General features: G+C 45.1%; 1 protein-coding gene across 1 annotated transcript in view; it reads right to left on the bottom strand.

Moving 5' to 3' along the window:
• TGFBR2 (transforming growth factor beta receptor 2) overlaps positions 1-27453 on the bottom strand; it is a 71021-nt gene that overhangs the window by 25609 nt on the left and 17959 nt on the right. The window contains exons 2-3 of the mRNA XM_079947380.1: positions 20192-20357; positions 15100-15287 (exon numbers count right to left, since the gene is read on the bottom strand). Coding sequence (XP_079803506.1) covers positions 15100-15287; positions 20192-20357 — 354 coding nt within the window. The remainder of the gene's footprint in view (positions 1-15099; positions 15288-20191; positions 20358-27453) is intronic.

Below are 27453 nucleotides of genomic sequence, written 5' to 3'. Positions count from 1 at the left end.
CAGTGTCCCAAGCACAGCGGAATGATGAGGAGTACGTGCCACATACTCTATATTATTTTACTTTATTTACACTTCAAAGCTGGTAGATTACAGAGAAACATCTTGCCTCTGCCGGAGCAGAGAAAGCATCCTCTCTCCTCTGAAGCACGGAGAGAATCACTGTGTGAACAGTGAAAAACAGGAAACCAGTGTACGTCACATCCAGTCTCCTTTCCCGTGAGAAACTCCAACAGCAATTGACTGTGGAATGTAAACACCTGTCTCGTGACAAGCACTTTCACTGCACAGTGAAGAGAGCAGAAACCAACAATGGGGACTCAGGTCCTGCTTGCATGGTGAGGCCCCAGCCCCCCTAGCTCCCCCCGAAATAAATACACAAACACAAGTATTGGGATAAATAAGGCCACAACTTTATTGGTTAAAGTTGTGAGCGGTTTGGCTTAGGCAGTTGGGTGAAGCAAGACTATATCCTGACTCCTGTCCGACTGCAGGAAGTTTCTTAAGGGTCAACCACCAGAAGGGGGATCCCTATGATGTACATCAATTGAGCACCCCCATGGTCACCGTTGGGGTCATGGCATGGCCCTAGCCCACGCCCAGGCTTCGGACAGGAACCATACCCCCACTTTGACGTGCTTTCGAACTGCTAGGTTGGCAGAAGCAGGGACCGAGCAACGGGAGCTCACCCCGTCGCGGGGATTCGAACCGCCGACCTTCTGATCAGCAAGTCCTAGGCCCTATGGTTTAACACACAGCGCCACCCGCATCTCTATAATAAGACTTACCCAATGCCTAACCACCAATCAAGCCAAAGGCTCGCTGCCAACACCCTCACACCTACAACCAACAATGCCCTCCATCATATTGGCCTGCCAAAAATCAATGCCCATGTCCGAAAGGTGAACGCCATTGTTACGAAGCAGGGCCTTCTGGTCAAACGTGATGGCGGGGTGCTGGGAGACATGGGTTTTTGTCATTATCACACACCCCTTCCAACATTGTTCCTTATGTAATCTCCTGTCTGTCATCTTCCACTTTGGTATAGCAATTGCCCCTGACCCAGGGGTAGACATCCTAAGGCCCAGGGGCCAGATGCGGCCCAATCGCCTTCTCAATCCAGCCCATGAATGGTCTGGGAATCAGTGTGTTTTTACTTGACTATTTAAAATGCATCTCTGGGTTATTTGTGGGGCCTGCCTGGTGTTTTTACATGAGCAGAATGTGTGCTTTTATTTAAAATGCAACTCTGGCTTATTTGTGGGGCATAGGAATTCGTTCATTCTTATTTTTTCAAAATGTAGTCCGGCCCACCACATGGTCTGAGGGATGGTGGACCGGACCACGGCTGAAAAAGTTTGCTGACCCCTGCCCTTGACCCTCCAACACAGTCCAGCAGCAAAGGAAGCATTCCTCCCAAAAAGTGGTGGTAGTAAAAAAATCTCTCATCTCCCCCACCCTCCAATATGCAAAGCTGAAACAGTAATGCAAGTCATTCTTAATCACGTTAAGTATGCCTATGCAAATGACACAGTGTCCAGAATTCAAGCCCAAGCCACTCAAATGCATGTACTTTTGTTTAAATAACAAAAGACTCCTTTTCGACAGCTTTAGATGGGTGTAACTGAACATCAGGCGAGAAGGAAAAGAAAACGATGGAACAAAAATAGCTCTGTTGGACTTCCCTGCCTTCAGTTCAGGTGTGTACAAAGACAGCCATCACACTTGCCTGTTCCGATTCTCAATGTGCTGCAAACTGGCATGTGTTTGAAAAGCTTACTAGGCAAGTATATTTAGAAACTGTAGCCTCCGTGTCAACATCGCGCTACAGATCCTCTTGCTTCTGGGGTTTTTGTGAGTTTTAGGGTAGGGGTTGCCCCTAGAGGCAGGGAATCTTGGGGATAGTGGATCATACTGGTACTCTGACAATAACTGTACACTCATGGACTATTATAACAAATGGACCTATCGTGGCAGAGTATAAACCAGTTGCAAGCAGATGTTAAAACTGCCACAGATTATTAAAGTATCCAAGGCTGTTTTGTTGAGTGCTGATGAATTATTAAGAAACAAGACGATATATATAATGTATCCTCTAACTCAGTGTTTCCCAACCTTGGACCTCCAGCTGTTTTTGAACTACAACTCCCATCATCCCTGACTAGCAAGACCAGTGGCAAGGGATGATGGGAATTGTAGTCCAAAAACAGCTGGATGCCCAAGGTTGGGAAACACTGCTCTAACTTGTATAACTAGTATCCTTCAACTTGTATACGTTTAGCGTTATCTGTTACTGTTTGCTAATAATTTTCTGGAACGAATCGATCACTCCAGACTGGCTACATTTCCCCAGATGATGCACATTAACCTCCATTATTATAATCACCTCTGGTTTGATCCTGCGCAAGTTGCTGAAATTACTGTTTTGCCAGTGTTAGTTACACCTTAGATCCACCTGCAATTAGCAATCCACCTGTCTTAGCAGTGCAAATTCTATCACGTGCGTCAGCCAGGGGAAGATTATTTCATTTTATAGAATTCAGTACCAAGATTGGCAAAGCTCGCTTTTTCAAAGGATGAGAGTTATCCTCATAAATAAGATTCCTCTTTCCACTCTCCCATTTCAGTATTTTGAAAAACGAAAAACAAAACACAGAGGTACATTAGATGACCTGATCCACCAAAGTCCTTCTTATGGGGCGTGCATTGGATAATTGATTAAGAAAATGTATACATCGCTTTAACATTTTTGGTAGATTCCCCCAATCCTTACCATTTGTAGAAACTTAAAAAAATCAGAATACAATACAAACAAATAAAATAATACAAATAAAGACCAGAATGCAATAAGTGCTTTGCTCCATAAATTCAAATGGCACCTAAACAGGAGAGCACCCTCAATCATCAAAATAGGCCTAGGAGAGCAACTGGATTCTTAGAAGACATTTGGAGCTTCAGAAAGAGCTTCCTGGATTTCTTTTGGGAGAGTATTCCAGAGAGTTAGCACTGCAGCTGAAAAGGCCTATTTCCAGGGTGTTTCCAAACATGGCGATCTACTGGCCACCATATGGCTAGCAGAGTCCCTTCCGATTATGGTAAACGTCAGTCTGACCTACAGTTACATACTGTTGAGGATGTTTTAATGCCATTGGTGCAAAGCTTATAAACAGAACCGAGAACTATATAAAACAAACACACACACACACACACAAACCCCCAAATGAGCAGACTCGTTGTACAAGTAAGAGGCTGCAACCCTTTTAACACTTGAGGTTTAACGTAGTACTTCTTGGAATGACGTTAAGTGAATTAATACTGTAAATTCCAGCTCTAAAGGAAATTACACTGCGCTTACGATCCACCCTTAAAAATAATCAAGAGCACAGTTTCCCAAGTTCCCAACAGCCAAAGCACACTTTTTTTTATTTGAATTAAAACTGATGATACAATTCAGAGCAAAAATGAATAATATTTACTTTGGGAGATGTAAAGGCAAGTGCCACCCACGTTCCAAGGGGCCATGGCCTGTTTTCCAGCAGAAACTGCCGATGTTGGATGTATCCTGTATCCCTTGGAAGTGGGCGGCATCTTGTAGGATACAGCCATAATGACTAGGAACCATTCATAGTCCTGTTCTCCATTATGGTTTAAAGGTAAAGGTAAAGGTACCCCTGCCCGTACGGGCCAGTCTTGACAGACTCTGGGGTTGTGCGCCCATCTCACTTAAGAGGCTGGGAGCCAGCGCTGTCCGCAGACACTTCCAGGTCACGTGACCAGCGTGACAAGCTGCATCTGGTGAGCCAGCGCAGCACACCGAACGCCGTTTACCTTCCCGCTGGTAAGCGGTCCCTATTTATCTACTTGCACCCAGAGGTGCTTTCGAACTGCTAGGTTGGCAGGCGCTGGGACTGAATGACGGGAGCGCACCCCGCCGCAGGGATTCAATCCGCCGACCATGTGATTGGCAAGTCCTAGGCGCTGAGGTTTTACCCACAGCGCCACCCTCGTCCCCATACAGTGGTAAAGGTAAAGGTAAAGGTACCCCTGCCCATACGGGCCAGTCTTGACAGACTCTGGGGTTGTGCGCCCATCTCACTTAAGAGGCCAGGGGCCAGCGCTGTCCGGAGACACTTCCGGGTCACGTGGCCAGCGTGACATCGCTGCTCTGGCGAGCCAGAGCCGCACACGGAAACGCCGTTTACCTTCCCGCTGGTAAGCGGTCCCTATTTATCTACTTGCACCCGGAGGTGCTTTCGAACTGCTAGGTTGGCAGGCGCTGGGACCGAGCAGCGGGAGCGCACCCCGCCGCAGGGATTCGAACCGCCGACCTTTCGATCGGCAAGTCCTAGGCGCTGAGGCTTTAACCCACAGCGCCACCTGCGTCCCTCCATTATGGTTTAGTGACCATCAATCCTAATGGTGCGCAAGAAGATACAGTTGATGATAACTCAGCCCACCTTCCAAAATACAACAAACACCATATTTTTCCGTGTATAAGACGGTGGTTTATTAAAGAATGTTAAAAATTGGGGGTCATCTGAATACTCATTGCAAAGCATTGGAAGGCGCAAGACCTACCCACCTTGGAAGAATGGCAGATGCAAGTAATGGACTACATGGAAATGGCGGAAATGACTGGCAGAATCCGAGACCAGGGAGAAGAGTTAGTGGAAGAAGATTGGAAGAAATTTAAAGTCTACTTACAGAAACATTGTAAAATTTCTGAATGTTGATGACATTGAAATGAAATGAAGGGGTTCTGGTAATAAGGTAAAGATTATGTAAGAATGGACTGATTCTAGAAGAAAGCTCGAAGTTAATGAATTTGCTGAACTAATTTTTAAGTGGAATACAAAAAAGGGAGACGTGAGGAAGTCAGGAAAATAAGTTAATCAAAGAGGAGAAGATAAAAAAGAGGGATTACTGTTTTTTTTCTTTATACTTGTTTTTTTTTCATGTTAATTGCCTGTATTTTTTGTATTCTTGTATTTTTGTGTTTTTGTATTTTTTCTTGTGTCTCTTTATCGTCTGTTTTATAATCTTTTTATTGTTAAAACTTAATAAAATATCATTTTTAAAAAATTGGGGGTCGTCTTACACATGGATAGTGCGGGGGGGGGTGATTGGTGGCAGCCCGTGGCAGCCACGAGCAGGACATCGTAACCGGCGATTGGGCAGGTGATTGGTGGCTGTGGCAAGGCCTGCTGGCGATTGGCTGCTGCTGCAGTAACTGGGCAGGCGATTGGTGGCTGCTGGTGGTGAGTGGGCAGATGATTGGTGGCTTTGTTGAGGCGTGCGATTGGCAGTTGGCAGTGGCGGTCAGGAGGGTGAATGATTGTCAGTAATCCACCCCCCCAAAAAAAGCTCGACAACTCTGGGCAATCCCCCCCCCCCATTTCCTTAATTTGGAGTCCCCAAAAATAGGGGTCATCTTATACACAGGGGTATACACCTGGAAAAAATATGGTATTCACACCACCAATTTATTGTGCCCCCTCATTTGTCACTGCCAGGACACCACCTTTCTCAAACATCATATACCTCTCTGTTTTGGGGGGCATTATTCAGTCTAGAATTCTTGTGCATGTATAGGCGCATGAATGCATTGATGTGCTCTGGATATTCCAATCCTCTCTGCTCATTAACACTTACATGGTAAGGTTAAACTGAAATCTAAGGGTGGCCTCATAAGCAAGCTACAGTGCTAAGTTCGTACACAGGAAATTATTTAAATTCCTTTCCTATTGCCCCTTGCTTGTGAAATGTTTCCCCTGCTTTTTACCTTCCCATACTCCTTTCGAGCATCTAAAGCCTTAGTAGTTCACCTTAGTTGTTTCTGAAGCTTACATAATCCCATAAATGGGTGAGAGAGGGGAGATCACGTCGCTCCAAGAACAAATGTGTTCTTCAGAATTACAGTAAATCAGTACACCTGCAATGATTTGTTTAGCCAAATTGCCCGACAACTACAAATGACGAACATTTGGGCAAATTATTTTTAGCGTGTAGGCAATTTGCATGACAATCCAACACACTGTTTTAAAAAAGTAACTTTTCCGGCTCAGCTGAGGTGCCTGTAAAGTCAGTTTCTAAGCAACGCTCCTGACAGGTTAAGACTTCAAACTAAGCTACGTGTTCAGAGAAGTCACAAGAGAAGGCAGGCCCTTCTCAAAAGGGAAGCAATTCAGAGAGATGATGGGAAATCACATGTCTGAATGCTCAGCACCTCACCCTGCCAGAAATATACAGAAAACGAAGAAATAAGCTAAGGAGGCTAGGGAACTATTCCCCAACACATGCTGCCCACATTTGTAATGTAACGGTCAACCACTGTTTGCAACAGGAGACGGGTGAAACAGAAGTTAGTGACTCAGCAGTGCACACCAACTATGGATAAACCACAAGAAGCCGTGTGAATGCAGCCAGGGAAGCAGCCCCCCATTCATTGTGAACTGGTTAAGTTTTAAAGAGACTTGATTTTTTTATAGGCTTTGGTTATGCAGGAATGCAAATATATATATCTGCAGCAGAGGCGTGTGGTTTTTTTTTTGAGAAACCCATCAATAATAATGATAATAATAATAATAAATAAACACAAGATTATAAATTCCTCCCGGAAAATTATGCAATACTTGTTCTTTAATTCAAGATAGTAGCTGGACACACAGGACAAAGAGAGTAAAAAAGAAACTCTAGCTGGATGGGATGTGGGTGGCGCTGTGGTCTAAACCACTGAGCCTCTTGGGCTTGCTGATCACAAGGTTGGCGGTTCGAATCTCTGCGACGGAATGAGCTCCCGTTGCTCTGTCCCAGCTCCTGCCAACATAGCAGTTTGAAAGCACGCCAGTGCAAGTAGATAAATAGGTACCACTGTGATGGGAAAGTAAATGGTGTTTCCGTGAGCTCTGTTTTTGTCACAGTGTTCCTGTTGCGCCAGAAGCGGTTTAGTCATGCTGGCCACATGACCCGGAAAGCTGTCTGTGGACAAATGCCGGCTCCCTTGGCCTGAAAGCAAGATGAACGCCACGACCCCATAGTCGCCTTTGACTGGACATAACCATCCAGGGGTCCTTTACCTTTTACCTCTAGCTGGAGCTAGAATGAGGCATGGTGATATGGGTGCCTCTACTGATGGACCAGAAGAACAGATTGCACCCTCTTACTCATAGGGCTTCTCACCTGCTGCTATTGCTGCCGCTGTTACTGTTACCTACTAGCCATGGAGCAACCCGTGGTGCTCAACAGGACTTCCCAGGCCCACCCCACCCCAATCTAAGAAAGGGGTCCCTCCTCAGAGCAAGCCACTGTGGCTGAGTTGGCCACTGAGGGTGCTTGCACCGCTACTGTAAGGTAAAGGTAAAGGGACCCCTGACCATTAGGTCTAGTTGTGGCCGGCTCTGGGGTTGTGGCGCTCATCTCGCTTTATTGGCTAAGGGAGCCGGCGTACAGCTTCCGGGTCATGTGGCCAGCATGACTAAGCCGCTTCTGGCGAACCAGAGCAGCGCACGGAAATGCCGTTTACCTTCCCGACGGAGTGGTACCTATTTATCTACTTGCACTTTGATGTGCTTTCAAACTGCTAGGTGGGCAGGAGCAGGGACCGAGCAACGGGAGCTCACCCCGTTGCGGGGATTCGAACCGCCAACCTTCTGATCGGAAAATCCTAGGCTCTGTGGTTTAACCCACAGCACCACCCGCGTCCCGCACTGCTACTGTAGCAAAACACAAAAAACTTAAGGTTCAATGTTGTTAAGCTTTAAAAAGGTATTTGCTGCAGCGGGAGCAGTGCGCTCTTTGTGGCCACTTGCATCCCTCGCTCTGAGGAAGGACCCTTTGCTTAGAGTAAAATGTTAAGAGGATGGCCTCAGAAATATTGTAAGTGGCAGCAGAGGAAGTAAGAGCAATGGCCGAGGGAGGGGGGCAGAGACAAGCAGGATTAGCTGGGGAAGGGAGAGAAGTGAAATCCAGCAGTGCAGAAAGGCAGCAGAAGCAACGTTGCTGCAAATGGCACACAAGAGGCCCTGAAAATGGCCGACCAGTTTAGGCAAAATAAATGCAGGGTTCTTTTTTTTTATACATAAAGACAATAAATTGCATTTACGTGCATGAGAAGTGTAGCTTTCATCTCTTTCAGATGGATGTCACCAGCTAACAACCTATTTCAGTTAAAATTCATAGAATCATAGAATTGTAGCGTTGGAAGGGACCGTGAGGATCATCTAATCCATTGGTTCCCAACCTGTGGGTCCCCAGATGTTGTTGGACTACAACTCCCATCACCCCTAGCTAGCAAGGCCAGAGCTCAGGGATGATGGGAGTTGTAGTCCAACAACATCTGGGGACCCACAGGTTGAGAACAGCTGATTCTAATCCAAAGATATGCAAGAACATGCAATTGTCCTATACAGTGGTACCTCCAGTTGCAAACAGGATCCGTTCCAGAGGTCCAGCCGCATCCTGAGGAATTCGCAACCAGAGGTGCTGCTTCTGCGCATGCGTGGTTTAGCACTTCTGCGCATACACACAGGGTGCGGTTTAGCGCTTCTACGCATGTGTGTGCAGCAAAACCCAGGAAAATACTTCCAGGTTTTTCGCATATGTATCCTGAAGGATACATAACTGGAGGTGAACGCAACTAGAGGTACCACTGTACAGGGACTGAACCTGCAACCTTCACATTATCAGCACCATGCTCTAACCAACTGAGCTATCCAGCTGGGAATTCTTTCTTTCGGCATGCCACATAGAATCTCACACCTTAATTTCTACTTTTTGCTGCTCCCCAGTCCCCATTTTGGAAAGAAATGTTCTCTCTTAGCCTTTCCTTCCAAAATCGGGGTGTTTCTTTGAAAAGAGTTATATAAAGAGCTACTAAAAGCACATTGGCATTATACTTTGCTTTTGAAGACAAAGTTTTCCACTGTAATACCACCACGCTCAAAGTTCCAGTTTGTGCAGGTCGTCTGCCAGACTGACACAATTTGGTTTGGCAAAGGAAGCCCATAACCTAAACCAACAGATACCACTCAGTCTCAAATCTGTTTCCCCATGAAAGTCCCTCACCACAGCTCCACATCTCTGTATAACATTTAACAACATGGGATTGTGCAAGCTTAAAAGAGCATCAAACTGACTCACAGAGTGTGGTTAAAAGTTGCCTTTATCAAAATGAATCACATCCATTTCAGCACATGCCGAGTTCCCATTTTCCCGCCCACCCAAAAAGTGTCAGTTTAAAAATAAAAATATACGAGACATGCAGTCTTTAGATTTAATTCTACCCATTGCAAATATTTTCAAATGACAAGTTGCTTGGGGGCTCTCAATAACTACTATTACTGACAATCGTATTTAAACATGGAGAAATGTGCCTTTAGAGAGACTGGGGTTAGAAATCTCAGCTTCCACAAGATTAAGGATGGCAGTTCCTTTGTAACTCACCAGTTGTTAGGAGTTATTTAATTAAAAAGGAGTGCCTAGCATCTTTGAGAAATTAGAACCTGTTTCTGCACTCATGATTTTTTGTCTCTTCGCAACAAGCATACACACCTTTCTCCTTATTTAGACATAAGCAAGCGTTTCAGTACATCTTTAACTGTTTGGCATTTCAAGCTGATAGTAAGCTTTTAAGGAAAACCAAACAGTGGTACCTTGGTTCTTGAATGGCTTATTTGTCGAACAAATCGGCTCCAATGCCACAAACCCAGAAGCAGGTGTTTCAGTTTGCGAACGCTTTTCAGAAGCCAAACGTCCAGCGCGGCTTCCGATTGGCTGCAGGACATTCCTACAGCCAACTGGAAGACTTGCCTTGGTTTCTGAATGGATTTGGGAGTCAAACCGACTCCCTAAATGGATTAAGTTCGAGAACAAAGGTACCACTGTATACTTATATATACACATACAGTGGTGCCTCGGGTTAAGTACTTAATTCGTTCCAGAGGTCTGTTCTTAACCTGAAACTGTTCTTAACCTGAAGCACCACTTTAGCTAATGGGGCCTCCTGCTGCTGCTGCTGCCGCGCCGCCAGAGCACGATTTCTGTTCTCAGCAAAGTTCTTAACCCGAGGTACTATTTCTGGGTTAGCAGAGTCTGTAATCTGAAGCGTCTGTAACCTGAAGTGTATGTAACCTGAGGTACCACTGTACACACAAACAGTTGGGGGAGGAGGGAAGCTGGGGGCAAAATCCCCAACCAAACAAAATGCTTTCAAAGACCACTCACATGAGGGGAACTCACTTTGCTGGTATTGACAAACCAGTAGTTGTTTAAATCCAGCTCTCGTCAGACTCAGCCAACATGGATGATGGATGTTGCAATCCAACATATGGGATGGGTCCCCTACCTTGGCTATAGATAAAACGCATGGCCCAATCTTATCTGAATTAAATACAGCAGAAAGTCTATGCAGGGAAATGCACGCCCCACTATAGCAGCAAGAGCACACATGCACAAGACAAGAGTCACATGAAGGGTACATCTGGATGACAGTCCAAAAGACAAAATTATTACAGGCTATTATCCAGTTGTCTGGAGGAGCAGAGGACCAGCTGGCCACAATGTTCTGCTCAGAGTTAAACACAGACAGGAAACCGCATGTCTGATACTGTAAAAATCGTTTGTCTTCCTGCCATGGCTAACCAGGCAAGCAACCCAAAGGGGCTGTTTCCATTTAAGAGGAACACTAATCCACAACAATAAAAGCGGGATGACAACGTGCCAGTTGTCTTATGGAGGGAGTGCAAGTGCTGCAAAAGGAAGTTTGGGATTTCATCTGAGCACGCTCTTAAGTAGCCAAGCTCTGCTCTGGAGGCACAAACACCCTGCACTAAATCTGGAGAGGCTCTCTTGAATACTTCCTAGAGGAACGTTCCCTATAACATCCAAAACACCAGCCGTTGAAGGCAGCACCAAAGCTCAAAACGTCTCGAGGCTAGAGCTGGAGGGCAGAACAAGGTATATTAGTTTGGGGGCGATAAGAAACAGGTTTGCCTTTTTGCTGGGAGGAGAGAGAAAGGGGAGAAAGAGAACCAGAGCATGAAGAAGAAGAAGAAGAAGAAGAAGAAGAAGAAGAAGAAGAAGAAGAGTTTGGATTTGGTATCCTGCTTTATCACTACCCAAAGGAGTCTCAAAGCGGCTAACATTCTCCTTTCCCTTCCTCCCCACAACAAACACTCTGTGAGGTGAGTGAGGCTGAGAGACTTCAGAGAAGTGTGACTAGCCCAAGGTCACCCAGCAGCTGCATGTGGAGGAGTGGAGACGCGAACCCGGTTCACCAGATTACGAGTCCTCTGCTCTTAATCACTACACCACACTGGCTCTCATGCAGAAGTAGGTGATATGGAATATGGCTGGGTGGTATCTGGTTTTCAACAACGTGATATATCACCTAACTAAACATTGCAATATATCACGATGTCTGAAATAAGGATGGAGGCATGTAGAGGCATTGGCTGGCTTCATGGTTTTCCTCACATTGTGATTTCTGCATAGTGTGCACGCACACGCGCGCACGCACGCACACACACCATGATTTGTGATATATTGCCAGGTCAAAAATTATGAAACTGATATCACAATATGGACCTCAAACCAGCAATGGACAATATATCGCCCAGCCCTAGTAAGGAAGATCTCCTGGAATTGCCAGCCAAACTACAGAATACTGCTATTTCCCCCTGAACATTACATATCCAGGATGAAGACTGCCCTGGTGTTGGAAAAGCTGGTCAATTCTAATTCATCTTGGGCCATTTCTAGATGACTACCAAACCTAAGCACACTCAAACCAACCCCTCCGTCCCAATTAAATGTAAAGCCACCGCTTTTCCTGCTCAGTTAACATCTGTTGAGTTAGGGACTGCACTCTAAACCAGGGGCAGGCAACCTAAGGCCCATGGGCCGGATGCGGCCCAATCGCCTTCTCAATCCAGCCCACGGACGGTCCGGGAATCAGCGTATTTTTACATGAGTAGAATGTGTCCTTTTATTTAAAATGCATCCCTGGGTTATTTGTGGGGCACAGGAATTCATTCATCCCCCCCAAAAAAATATAGTCCGGGCCACCACATGGTCTGAGGGACGGTGGACCAGCCCACAGCTGAAAAAGGTTGCTGACCCCTGCTCTAAACACATTTGTTGGTTCTCTCCTTGTGGGTTTGTGAAGAAAAATGTTGCAGGATTGAGCATTTGAGACACTTTCATAGAGTATCAGTCTTTTAATGGTAGAGGTGCATTAGATGATTGATTGACTAAAGTCTTTCCAGGAAGCAATGTAGGTTATCCTTTTCAGAGCAACAGGAACTACTCCAAGGGAGTTTTGCAAAACACAACAGCCTTACTAGAAATGAGAACACAACTTTTGGTGTATTTCTGGGGCAAATTTTGCAAGCACCGAGACAGGAAATAACTCCAACAAGCCGACTGTACCGGGTTTGTGTAGTTTAAGCAGAAAACAAGTACGATCTGACTAATCTGTAAGAAGCCAGCCAAAATCTACAAGGGTGTGTTGGTTGGCTTGGGAATGCAGATCTCATAGCACTGACATATGATTAAAATTACTATTAGTCAAGTGAAACAGAGATGACTCACAGCAATAAGCACAGCCGGACTATGTGTTTCATAATTTGTTACACATTAGAAGCTATCAGTCTCTGCTGCACATATGAAAGGGAAGTGTGAGCATCTGACATGCTCTACACACAGCATACACAATAAACAGATGTAGAGAGCATGCCACAAATTTCAGCCACAAGCTCAACCCACGGAGAAAGCAAAAACAACAACTGAGGTTTACTGCAGGGATACATGGGTGGTACAATTCCCAATCCATCTGGGAGAAAATAGGAGTGGCACTGATCCCACCCATGCTAAAGAAGTAAGAAGAATGTACATTATATTTGGGGCACTGTTATGTACTGAAGTTCTCACCCTGGCCAGCAGGGGGATACTGCAGATAGTTCAGGTCCACATATGCAAATAAGGGATCAAAAGTGACGTTCAGTGATTGGATAGTTACAGAAAGCTGTTACAGTTACGTTGTACTGGAGCTCTATATAAGCAGGCTGGCTGAACCCTTCAGTTCAGTTCTGTTCTGGCCTGTGAATAAACAAGAGCTGTTTGAAGAATTGCTGTGTCGTCTGATATGTTCACCCACAACTTAACAGGCACCATCAGTGAAGAAGAGATGCTGTTTGGCTTGTCAAAGTACTGCGTGTGTGTGTCCAGTTGAGAGCTTATTCATTTAGAATTTAATTGCTTCTTCCCCCACCCCTCTCAAAATGCTTAAAGCAATGTGCAAAAATAGCACAAGTTACAAATAAAATAAAATCACCACTCACTTCATCATTAAAGCCAATGGGCAGCATTCAACTCCATTTTGGGGTTATCACAAGTATTAGTGCAGGCATAAGCAAACTCAGCCCTCCAGGTGTTTTGAAACTACAATTCCCATCATCCCTGACCACTGGTCCTGTTAGCCAGGGATGATGGGAGTTGTAGTCCCAAAACATCTAGAGGGCCGAGTTTGCCTATGCCTGGATTAGTGCTACCACAAAGGGTGGTAGCCTTGTGCCATCTCCAAATCCATTCTGGAGGATGGGGGGGGGGACCTAGAACAGATTTAGGGAGTGCACAGGGGCAGCAGAGGGAGAGATTGCTCTGTCAGTGCATGGAATTCCCCTTGCACAGCAGAACAATCTGTGTAGTGCTACATTTAATACAACCCAACATCATAAGGTAAAGCTAAAGGGACCCCTGATCATTAGGTCCAGTCATGGCCGACTCTGAGGTTGCGGCACTCATCTTGCTTTATTGGCCGAGGGAACCGGTGTTTGTCCACAGACAGCTTCTGGGTCATGTGGCCAGCATGACTAAGCCACTTCTGGCGAACACGGAAACGCCGTTTACCTTCCCACCAGAGTGGTACCTATTTATCTACTTGCACTGGCATGCTTTCAAACTGCTAAGTGGGCAAGAGCAGGGACCGAGCAACGGGAGCTCACCCCGTCGTGGGGATTTGAACCGCCAACCTTCTGATCAGCAAGCCCTAGGCTCAGTGTTTTAGACCACAGCACCACCCGCGTGCCACAACCCAACATCATAAAAACTACTAAAAAGCACCAACATACAGCAGTGGCAACAGTTACACCTAGTTAGTTAGCTCTGAGGTTTAATACTGCATTTCAGGCTGCATAGCTCAGATGGTAGAGCACAAGGCTCTTAATCTCAGGGTCATGGGTTTGACCCCCACAGTGGGCAAAAATTCCCGAATTGTGAGGGGTTGGACTAGATGATCCTCATGGTCCCTTCCAACTCGACAATTCTATGGCTCTCATCAGAGGTCCTCTGTGTCTCGCCACCACTACTGCATTGCCACCATGAAGGTGGCCAACAAAGCCATGCAAAGGTGTTGCAAAATTCCTGTTTAATTCTCATACATTTCTATAAAGTACCTTCCAGGTGGTTTTCTTCTACAGAGATGGGGAAACAGAGATGCTAATGAAATCATTAAAGTCAGCTACTAGCACATTATCTGCCTGACTGCCCTGCCAGCACCGAGATAATGCACTTCATTAAATAAGGCAGACAAGATAAAAAAATGCAAGTTTAAAAATTTGGCCCAACGGGGCTCCTAATCTGGCCTATGAAGCCGTTCTATGCAAGTCATTCCTGGTAGTCCCACACTGGATGCAACGTCAGGGACTCACGCGGCTACAAAGCACGACTGAGGAGGCTGGCGCACGTGTTGTGCTCACGTCATGTACACAAGCCAGGCGGAGTGCAACACGTCACATGGCATGTGGTGCCCACATCACACAGCATGCATGCGTAACACTAACACTGCAGACCTTAAAGTGACAAAATAGCTCCTCATTTCTGATTCCTGCTGAAACACCTCTGGCCTTTTCTACTGTGACAAAGGTTAGGATGTTTCACAACAGGAAATTCTATTATGAGAGGATATCCTAAAAAGAACACACACACACCCCACAAACACCACACCCGACAGCATAACGGGAAGGGGGTAAGGGGAGGAAAGCAAATTAAAAGACCAATGCATATTCAAAACGAAACCTTTACACACACACACACATAAAGGCTTACCTGAAAAAATAAGCTCGTTGTTGCATTCTTCCTCTTTGCAGGAGCACATGAACAGCAAACCACCATCTCCCTTCATCTCTTTCATTATACACTTATCCGAATTGTAGTCACTCAAAATGTGCCCGTGCAGCTTTTGTGCGGGATTATGACATATTGTTTCCAAGGTTATGTTTTCATCATTCTTCCTCCTGTAAAAGAACAGGATTTTTTAAACAGCAGCAGCAGAAATAATCAAAACAATGGCAACATGAAATTGTGTGGCTATTCCCTCCCCCCCACAGGTGGAATAAATGAAGACAACGGACACAGAGTTTTAGGTTAATGGGCGAAAAATGGCCACAACTTTATTGATTACAGGAAAGAAGGGTATTGGCTTTAGGCATTGGCCCTAACCGACTATCCGGTCTGACCGGGAAGGGTTAAACACCAACAGGGGGAGCCACCCGAGATGCATATCCCTAGGCGCTCCCCAAGGGGTTACCGCTCGGGGGCGCGCTTTAGGCCCTAGCCTCCGTAGGTTTCGGACGAGGCGTCGCCCCTCGGAGTCCTTTAACGAACTACCCTTCAAGCATTGGGGGAGGTGATGGCATTCCTCCCCCCCAACCTCATCTGCATGATAATACCCCGGCCAATGCCTACCGCCAAAACCGAGGGAGTTGTGACGATTTGCTACGAGGTAGGCGAAAAAACCAAGTGGCTCACAAAACCAGCCAATTAGCCAAATGGAAAAACTCCTACCAGGCCCCTTGCGGCGACCAGCCGAAGCCCATAGCAAGGTCAGTGGCAAAACCTAAAGGGCGGGTGGGTGGGAAACTGCGTCGTCTCCAGGGAAGAAAGGGGGTGAGCCAGGGGCTGCCCTGACCTTAAGTGGCCCTAGGAAGGCCCGCCCCTGCCGCCAGCCAATTGGCTGGCGCCACAGGGTATGCTAATTGGGTGAATCCCTGTCTCCTGCGAGGCTGACACCAGCCTCGCAGAGTGTGGGCGGGGTCGTGATCCCACAACCCCCCCTCCTCCTGAAGGTCGGAAGGGGCACTGAAGGTAGAGGGTAGAGGCATTCAAGGTAAAGCTAGCCAGTTGTCGAGTCTCATATAAACTTTGACAATATCGCAGCTACAACTTCTCCATAACTTATGCTGGGTTAGTTTTGGTGCCGCTGCTTGGGGGCAAATGGTTCGAAATGCATCTTTCCAGAGTGACAGTGCTATCCTTCACCAGAGTGAACTTAATTCTTTCCAAGATTTGTCAGCATGGAGTTTTGTGCCTGTAAGTCATCTTGGGAACCAATTTGGATGAAAGGTGAGACACAGGGAAGAATAAAAACAACGAAAACAAAAATGCCCTGCATTCCGCCTGTTCATCGCATAATTCAGACTTGTACAACATGTGTCGCACTAAGATAAATGCCATGTACTGAGGTCTACGTGATGTTTGCCCTCTCTCTTTCTCTTGCAATCTCAGACAGGTGTTCTAGGGAGCCTTGTCTAGTTGTTTTGTCCAACATGATGGATCATGGCTGATATAACCTAGAGATGCAAAAATCCCTAGGGTGTACATCTCAGATGTGCCCAACATCAGCCTGACATATGAAGCTGGCCAACTAGCAACAGGACCACAGTTCAAGGTAACTTTCAGCTGATTTTTAAGTCAGTGAAAGCCAACTGCCCGATAGGAATACAGAAATTTCAGAGGTGGCGTTTCCTGGGTCTGCACAAATGGTTGCAAAGTTGCTCCAGACACAGGGGGCAACATTTTATGACCCATGAAACCAACCACTAGTACAACGGAAATGTGTGATTTTGTGATATCATAGGATTCATGCAGGGATGTAAGAAGACATCCCTGTTTCCATTCTGCTGCAGTTCAGCTTCCAGCAAATCCAGTATTCTCCCCCATCTTGCTGTCCACTGTGGTGGAATTCACGTCCTTAATTATCAGTATGTTATTCTACGCCAGTCATGCCAATGCAAAGGAAACACAACACAAACTGGAGTGTGTGTGTTTGTGTGTTGTCAATTACTGGTATGTATTGTTTGCAGACAGAAAACGGCAGTAGTAAATACCAATCATATTCATTTAACTGATTTCTCTTGCAGAGATGGGACCATTGAGCGAGCATTGGCAATTTCCTCTCCCATTTCCGTTGGAATTATCCGGCATCCCCGGATATAGGTGTTTGCAAGATATAGATGATCATTGTTTCATCCTTCTCCTATTCTTCAGGAAGAATAAACTAACCTAGTTTATTTATAGCATCTGATGTCTCTGCATCTGTGTGTTTGAACTTTTAGTAGGAGGAAGTCTGGCACTCCTCCAACAGTGCCACACCCTAGGACCAAACCTTTCTTCCGAATAAGATAAACAGGCTCTGGAAGAACCAATACCATCTCCAAAGCCTCACCCCTTCCTCCCTACTTCCTATGCAAAGGCGAACACTACAGCAGTGACTAGGCTGTTCCCCATTGGGGCTTCTGCCAGCCACAGAGCATGGCAAAGGCGACATCAAGTGGTTAGCTGTGTTCTTCGTGGGAAGTCAGGAAGGTACCTGGTCTTCAAGTAACTTCCCAATCTGCCTTTCCTCGCAGTGCTGGATTTACGTATAAGCTAAACAAGCTACAGCTTAGGGCCCCACTCTCTTGGGGGGCCTCCGAAAAAATTAAAGGAGGGAAAAAACTGGATGTATATTTCCAAAATATAAGATAAAAAACAAATGAAATAAAACCTACATACAGCAACAGTGTTTTGTGTTGTGTAGGCTCCTATGATGTAACTAATGGGCCCTGCCTGCTAGCCTGCTCCCTAAAACATCATTGGTTTGTTCGTTTCAATATATAGAGTGCCTACATTCTGCATGGACCGACTGCATGGCAACATGTGCAAATGGCTTTAGATACCTTAGCTGGGTCTGGGTCAGGGTCAGGGTCAGGGTCTTAACCCGAGGTACTATTTCTGGGTTAGTGGAGTCTGTAACCTGAAGCGTATGTAACCCGAGGTACCACTGTACTGCAGTTTGTTCTTTCCTTTGGCTTGTGAAGGCAGGTTTTCAGGCAACTTGTATTTTATATATAATTTTGCACAGCTGGATGTGTAACTTTGTTCCAATGTTTCTAATGCTGACATTCTATAGCATGTTATCAAGGACAGAATTATATATTTTAGAAAGGAATTTAAATATAAAGAAGGATCTGGCGCCTTTGAAGAATGACACTTCATCGCTGAAACGGTGATTGGTACAATGCTCATTTTTAATCTTGTATCCGTTTGGAAAATTATCATGCTGCCGATCTTTTATATTAGTATAATATAGACGTTGCCAGTATGTATCTTAGTTTGTGCAGATTTTGCACATGTACCAGACATCTTCTTTGACTAGACACAAAGGTAAAAGGTAAAAAGGTAAAGGACTCCTGTACAGTGAAGTCCAGTCAAAGACAACTATGGGGTTGTGGTGCTCATCTTGCTTTCAGGCCGAGGGAGCTGGCGTTTGTCCACAGGCAGCTTTTCGGGTCATGTGGCCAGCATGACTAAACCACTTCTGGCGCACAGAACACCGTGATGGAAACCAGAGCGCACAAAAACGCCATTTACATTCCCACTGCAGCTATACCTATTTATCTACTTGCACTGGTGTGCTTTTGAACCGCTAGGTTGGCAGGAGCTAGGACAGAGCAACGGGAGCTCACTCCGTCATGGGGATTCTGACCTGCTGATCGGCAAGCCCAAGAGGCTCAGTGGTTTAGACCAGTGTTTCCCAACCTTGGGCCTCCAGCTGTTTTTGAACTACAATTCCCATCATCCCTGACCACTGGTCTTGCTAGCTAGGGATGATGGGAGTTGTAGTCCAAAAACAGCCGGAGGCCCAAGGTTGGGAAACACTGGTTTAGACCTTAGTGCCACCCGCGTCCCTACTAGACACAAACGCAGTGTCAGCAAAGTAATGTCATCACTTTTATCTATGCAGGACCTGGTAAAATTTACTACAGTGGTACCTCGGGTTACATACGCTTCAGGTTACATACGCTTCAGGTTACAGACTCCGCTAACCCAGAAATAGTACCTCGGGTTAAGAATTTTGCTTCAGGATGAGAACAGAAATCGTGCGGCAGCAACGGGAGGCCCCATTAGCTAAAGTGGTGCTTCAGGTTAAGAACAGTATCAGGGTAAGAATGGACCTCCGGAACGAATAAAGTATGTAACCAGAGGTACCACTGTATTAGGGAACATCTTATGATTTGATTCCATGACCTATCCCGGTTAGAAACATCAGATTGCAGTTTTGACAGATTTCACAACTCCATTAAGGTGTGTGCCTGAAATCAAGAGTCACCACTCCATTCCAAGGAATTCTGATACTCTCAAAGCAAGAATAATTCATAAGACTATAAGAAGAGCCTGCTGGATGAGAACAAGGTCCCATCTAACCCAGAATCCTGTTTTCACAGTGGCCAACAAGATACCCCAATCTCTTTTGAGACAAGGAAAATAAAAAACTTGGCAAGCGTGGCATTTTCGTTAGTAGAGTGGTACTTCGGGTTAAGTACTTAATTCATTCCGGAGGTCCGTTCTTAACCTGAAACTGTTCTTAACCTGAAGACCACTTTAACTAATGGGGCCTCCTGCTGCTGCCGCGCCGCCGGAGCACAATTTCTGTTCTCATCCTGAAGCAAAGTTCTTAACCCGAAGCACTATTTCTGGGTTAACGGAGTCTGTAACCTGAAGCGGATGTAACCTGAAGCCTACGTAACCTGAAGTGTATGTAACCCGAGGTACCACTGTACTAGAATGCAAGTATATCACTACTAATCTTGCACATCCTTATTTTGGAATGAAGAATCACGCGCTAAGGCTATATGCATATAATGCTTTACTGAGAACCAAAATAATGATTAGTTGCCATCAGTCTCTAGACCTTTTGACCAAGTATCAAATTACAAACACGTATATTACGGATCCAACGCTATTTGAATGGTGGAAACATGGAATTGAAGAAAGCCCTGACTTCACAAGTTCTGAACAACATTTAATTTATACTTTTGCAGGTTAAGAAAACTATAGACCAAATGCACATGCTTGTAGATAGCCAGAGTGAACTTACCAGACAGCAGCACAAACTTCATTCTTATCCGCACATATAGAAGTGATGTTACAGCCACTCATGCAATGGCCCTCATTCACGCAGCTGGTTGGTATCACGTCACAAAACTTGCAAAGTGCTGCCATTTTGAATTTGCCATCAAGCATTTTGGATAAATGATCATCAGCTGCGGACAAGAAAAGAATGCTTTATTTAACGTGACAAATTTACATTTGTTCCAAACATTTACTTTGTTCCTACATACAAACCAGGTACGGAAGCAAAGCTTTCCTGAAGGAAACTGGGGTTGCTTTTTCAAGATAAACGGTGATAACTGAGCATAGCTATTCATTTTCATTCATTTATTGACTTTATATACCGCCCTATACCCGGGATGCAGGTGGCACTGTGGGTTAAACAACAGAGCCTAGGACTTGCCGATCAGAAGGTTGGCGGTTCGAATCCCCGCGACGGGGTGAGCTCCCGTTGCTCGGTCCCTGTTCCTGCCAACCTAGCAGTTTGAAAGCATGAAGTGCAAGTAGATAAATAGGTACCGCTCCGGCGGGAAGGTAAACGGTGTTTCCGTGCGCTGCTCTGGTTCGCCAGATGCGGCTTAGCCATGCTGGCCACGTGACTGTACGCCGGCTCCCTCAGCCAATAAAGCAAGATGAGCGCCACAACCCCATCATGACTGGACCTAATGGTCAGGGGTCCCTTTACCTATACCCAGAGGTCTCGGGGCAGTTCACAAAAAAAATCACAAGATATAAAATAAAAATAAAAACAATAATAACACCCCCCAAAAAAGGAGACACATTTTAAAGGGCATAGGATGTTGATTAGGTCCGCTTGGCCTGGTTAAAAAGGAAAGTTTTTGCCTGGTGTCTAAAGGTATCTAATGAAGGCGTCAGGCGAACTTCCCTGGGGAGAGCATTCCACAGACGGGGAGCCACTACAGAGAAGGCCCCGTTCTTGTGTTGCCACCCTCCGGACCTCTCAAGGGGGAGGCACATGAAGAAGGGCCTCAAAAGATGATTTCAGGGTCCGCATAGGTTCATATGGAAAGATGCGGTCCTTGAGGTTTGCGGTCCTGAGCCGTTTAGTTGTGCTTGATAACACAACTATTGCCACCCAGAGATCTACAAACATTGGATCAGACTTTTAGCGCAATATCCAACATTAATCATACACAGCAGACGTTTAGGTCCATTAATTTCAATGGGTCTTTTGAGTATAATACATTTGAATACAATCCTTAGAAATGAAATAATTCTTCACATCTTAAGTCACCGGGAGTAAATCACCCTTCTGCAAGTCAAAACCACATACTGTCTTGCGGCACCTAGAAGGCTGACCATTTTATTATGGCATAACCTTTAATCAACATACCTCAGGCAAAACTTTTAATAATAATAATAATAAAAATACTAAACAAAAACTAAAATAAGCTGCAGAGCTTTCTCTGGCAAGGCGGTGGCCTTGGAACATATATCTAAAAAAAAAACTATAACCTTTAGTGGACAAAAGTCCATTTTATCAGATTTGTGAAATGTAATCCTTCATTGCAGGTATAAAGGGAGGGAGGGAGGGAGAAGCCGTTCCAAATTTGATCAGCAGAGAAACAAGCAATTTAACACTGTTTTCGGAGAAAAAGGGATACATCAAGAAACTGATCTTTATCACAAGCAATTCCTAAAAGTATTGCAAGTGGGAAGTAGAAGCAAGCATTGATCGTCTTAGGCCTGCTTGCTTACCAACTCTACCCGTTTGGAAGGCAGGTTACAATCATTAAAAGTAAAGGTAAAGGTACCCCTGCCCGTACGGGCCAGTCTTGACAGACTCTGGGGTTGTGCGCCCATCTCACTTAAGAGGCATGGGGCCAGCGCTGTCCGGAGACACTTCCGGGTCACGTGGCCAGCGTGACATCGCTGCTCTGGCGAGCCGGAGCCGCACACGGAAACGCCGTTTACCTTCCCGCTGGTAAGCGGTCCCTATTTATCTACTTGCACCTGGAGGTGCTTTCGAACCCACCTCCACCTCTCCAAACACACTTTTGAATGTTATTGATCACTAATCAGAGTGCCTGGGGAAACCTAGCCAGATGGGCGGGGTATAAATAATAAATTATTATTATTATTTCTTCTCAGAAGGTTATCAAAGGCTAACACCCATATACATCATCATCAATCTTTATTACGGTCCAGAGACCCAACAAATCATTACAAAACAATACATCCAGCCTACCTCCAGGTTAAACAAGCATTTTGTTTAGAATATAGGGTTCATTTGATCTTGCAACCACCAATAAAAACTTTGCCACTGCTAATGTTCTAACATTTGTCCGGTCTTCCAGTAGGAACCTGACATAGTGAGCCTCTGATTTTCCTGGGAATGGTACCAGCAAGGGTAGTATCAGTTCAGCCCTGGCTTGCTCATATTTTGCACAATGCAACAAAATATGTTTTATGGAATCGATGTCTTGAGCACATGAGCAAAGTCTGTCCTGGTAAGGAACTCTAACACCCATATACAACTGAGGCTTCCTGAACAATATGACTGGCTGAGAACATGGCACTTGAGGACCTTCTGCAATCTTCTATTGCCCAGGCTCTTTTGTTTTGGTTTATCCAGAGAAAAACAATTGCATGAGCTACGTGTCACTCTAATTAATCCACAAAGCTTCTCAAGAAGATGGTTGTCCAACAGTGTTTCTACAGGCCCATCAACTTCACATGGAGGTGAAGAAGATGGAAGACAGACCAGCCTTCCAAAATGTGGTAGACCATTGGCTGCATTCTGAAGGATTTGTTTTGAGGACAGTGAGTGCGAGTATAAACCACTTCCGGGTTTATACAGAAGCTGGGTCTGTGTTCACTCCATACAGCAGGAGTTCAAAAAGTTCCAAGCACTGCTATAGTGATTAAACAGCCATCATGCAAGTGCATAGATTTGATGGAGACTCATAGAGCAAATCAGATCCTCCAAGTGTCCTATTTTCCAGGGACAGTCCCAGATTTACAGAAGCCATCCCTAGTTTCTGATCTGATCCCAGAATGTCCCACTTTTCCTTAGGATGTACCTACAGTGGTGCCCCGCAAGACTAACGCCTCGCAAGACGGAAAACCCGCTAGACGAAAGGGTTTTCCGTTTTGGAGGCGCTTCGCAAAACGAATTTCCTATGGGCTTGCTTCGCAAGACGAAAATGTCTTGCAAGTTCCTGCGGGTTTTTTTCCCTTCCCCCCTTTTTCTAAGCCGCTAAGCTGCTTATCCGATAAGCCGCTAAGCCGCTAAAAGCCGCTAAGCCGCTAATAGCACTAATCCGCTAAGCCGTCAATGGGCTTGCATCGCAAGACGAAAAAACCGCTAGACGAAGAGACTTGCGGAACGGATTCTTTTCGTCTTGTGAGGCACCACTGTATTTTTAATGGAGAAATGTTAGAGGGCATGGAGCTATCTGACCCCAGAGCCAAGGAGATAAGTAACTATACAACCTAGAAGATATCTGAAGGCAGCCGTGCTTAGGGAAGTTTCTTAATGTTTAATGTTTTATTATGTTTTATGTATGTTGGAAGCTGCTCAGAGTGGCTGGGGTAACCCAGTCAGAAGGGTGGGGTATAAATGTTGTTGTTGTTGTTGTTGTTGTTGAATAGGATGTACCTATTTTAATCAGCGAAATGTTGGAGGGTATGAGATGTGGCAGGTTTTCCATTATGGTGCAATATTAAAAATTCACAGCACCTTCCAGCAAAATGATTGCATAATGAAGGAGTATTTTTTTTTAAAAAAAAGTCACTAGCTACTGGGGAAAAATGTTTTTCTCTTATGCTTAAGTCATTATGACCTCATATACTTCAGCATGAATAAATACTTCAGAATGACCAAGTACAAAAAGGTCACCTGGAGGTTAAAGCCACAGATCATGAGGCAATTTGAGGATTACCAAGTCTGTTTTTATCTGGTAATGTTAATGCAGAGGATTTGTGAATGTGAGGGAGGTAATCGACCCTTCCCTCTCCCCAAAGAGTCTTTCCTGACAACACCTTTCTCCATTTCTCCCCATCCAGGATCCAAAACAGTGTTATAAGAATTTTAAGGCCATATATATATATTTATATATATATATTCATAAATATACCAAACAAACACATACAAATATGTAAACCACATGTCTGAAACCCACAGAAAAGTCCTGAAACCATTTTCTCTCTCCCAAAAAGACCTTAAATATTTCTCTGCAAGGTCGAAGGAAATGGGAAATCTCCCCATTGTCTCTGTGCTCACAAATCCTGCCTTAAGGGCACATTTAAGGTGTGAATGGGACTCTGGTGGCACTGTGGGTTAAATAACAGAGCCTAGGGCTTGCCGATCAGAAGGTTGGCGGTTCGAATCCCCGCGACGGGATGAGCTCCCGTTGCTCGGTCCCTGCTCCTGCCAACCTAGCAGTTCAAAAGCACACCAGTGCAAGTAGATAAATATGTACTGCTCCGGTGGGAAGGTAAACGGTGTTTCCGTGCGCTGCTCTGGTTCGCCAGAAGCAGCTTAGTCATGCTGGCCACATGACCCAGAAACTGTACGCCGGCTCCCTCGTCCAATAAAGCGAGATGAGTGCCACAACCCCAGAGTCGTCCACGACTGGACCTAATGGTCACGGGTCCCTTTACCTTTACTAAGGTGTGAATAGGGTGAGCCTGTGACCTGGATTCAGGAATTAGGTAGTTATAACAACAACAGAGTGGCCAAAACCCAGATAATTCAATCAGGTAAATGGCAGACAGGAGATAAACAACACACTCAGGATTCTGTTTGAGACTGCCCCCTGTGATGTATGTATGATGTATTGGGGGAGGTGGTCCTGGGCTGCACCCCTTCTGTGATGTATGTATGATGTTTCTGGAGTTTGAGGGTGGGCAGTTTCAAAGTCTATATAAGGGCGGGCACACCTTTGTTCTGGGTCCCTCGCCCCCTCCTCTGTGTGGTGGGGGGGAGCACCCTGTTGCAACAGCTTTAATAAAGATCAGGCTTACTAGCTGCTTTGCTTCTCAATATTCTCTGGTTGGTCTCTATTATTTTCTCCTAATGATAGAGAACCTACAAAAGGACTCCATATGGGCTCTTGGGTACCCCGTAAGGGAAAAGGAGCAGTTTTTTTTCTCATAACAACAGGATTCAAGGCCTTTGGCAGGCGAACTGGCCTTGCAGAGTGGGCACCCCCTCACCTCAGAAACATTGCAAATGCCTCCTCTGCAAACGTATTATTACCCAAAAAAACACAGGTTATGAAGCAAAAGCATCTGCCAAGGTAATGTCTAGTTCTTGCTTTGAAATCTTGAATGCAAGGCAGAATTCTTGGAATTATTTCAGCGGGAGTATGAAATTATTTCAGCAAAAATGTTTTCCCAGAAACTCCATAATCAAGGTTCTAGAGTCATGCCAGAACTTGCTTACTGTTCCTTTTCCTGGATAATTCATGCGGATTTTCAATTCTGATGCAAAGGTTTTGCATGTGTCCTTAAATCACTGCAATTATTTTCCCCATGGAGGAAAATAGGATTGTCAGAAAAGCCTTTCGATTTGCAATTTTGGTTTGTCACTTGTATCAGAAGTTGTCACACTTTTACAGATTCAACAACAACATCTAGTGACAGGACTGCTATCTGGATTCAGCAGAAAATGGGCACACGTAATTAGGATGTACTATGAAGTAGCAATTAGCTAAATATAGTACAAATTGACAGTTAGCATTCTTTGAGAATTTGAGGACAAGCTAAGAGGGCAAGAATTTTGTCTGTTTTTACTCGAGAGGGTGCATAGTCTTTTGCAGAAGTGGGGCGGGGGGGGGGGGGGAGAGAGAGAGAGAGAGAGAGAGAGAGAGAGAGAGAGGGAGAAACTCTTCAAGCAACCACAGAAAGAGTCATCCATTTTATCACAATGCCCAGAGGGAAAGTGAATCATCTCTTTGGAAACTGGCCACCAGCCGCCTTTGTCTGTGAACTTCTGAACACAAACAAGCAACACAGATGAGTTCCTTGGATACTGCATACATATTCTGAATGTTTACATCGCTCTCTTTTGCAATGGGATGTTTGCAAGCACACATTTCTCATCCTAAATTCCATTAAGAGGAAACGTTAACTGAATCTATATGCTGATATTATTATTATTATTATTATTATATACTATTCTAATGATTGTTGAATGTTACTTTTTTGATGTAGGTTGCTTATTTTAAAGTTATGTTTTATTATCACATTTTTGTATTGCATTACATTGTTATAAGATGTACATTTTTTTGTTTCTTCAACCTGTAAACCGCCTCGAGTATTGTAAGATAGAAAGATGGTATACAAATTAAAAATGATGATGAATGATCTGTCCAATATTCGTTAGGTAATCTCAGCTCTATATTCAAGCACAAGCCTGGTAGCCACAGGTGGCAATGAATTACACACAGGTGAGTGAGCAGGCTGGCCAAGGAGAGACAAGTGCTCCATCCCTCTTTACGAACCAAACGGATTGCAGAGATAAAGGTAAAAGTAAAGGACCCCTGGACGGTTAAGTCCAGTCAAAGGCGACTATGGGGTTGCAGCATTCATCTCACTTTCAGGCTGACGGAGCCGGCGTTTGTCCACAGACAGCTTTCCGGGCCATGTGGTCAGCATGACTAAACCGCTTCTGGCGCAATGGAACACCATGAAAGAAGCCATAGCGCATGGGAACTCCATTTATCTTCCCGCCACAGTGGTACCTATTTATCCACTTGCACTGGCATGCTTTCGAACCAAAAGGTTGGCAGGAGCTGGGTCCAAGCAACTGGAGCTCACCCTGTCACAGGGATTCGAACCGCCGACCTTCTGATAAGCAAACCCAAAAGGCTCGGATTGCAGAGGAGGGAAACTGCAGCACTAAAATTCAGTAGGTCGACGCAAGAGGGATGGAGCGCTTATCTCTCCTCTTGCAGTCCCAAGGACTATCTGTTTTTAAAGATTCATCACTTTTATGAATTTATTGACAAGGTTGATTTGTATCTGAGATATCAGCAGCATACTAAAACTGCCCCCCACCCAACGAGATCAACTGGAGAAGTCCTGCTAAGAGTTGTAAATGAAAATTAGAGGCAGTGTAAGTTTTCCCCAGTGGTGTGGGGAGAGGGATCTTATCTGTGCTTATCCCTTTATTGTTGAAGGCATTGCCTGGCAAACCTAACTGCTTCAGAGTCTTCAGCTCCTTGGTAAACAAAATTATTGATTCCTTTTTGGATTGGCATCTTATAGTGGGCATGAGCA

This window comes from Podarcis cretensis (genome assembly GCF_951804945.1).
Source record: "Podarcis cretensis genome assembly, chromosome: 12".
Taxonomy (NCBI): Eukaryota; Metazoa; Chordata; class Lepidosauria; order Squamata; family Lacertidae; genus Podarcis; species Podarcis cretensis.
This window is presented reverse-complemented; position numbering and strand designations above follow the sequence as displayed.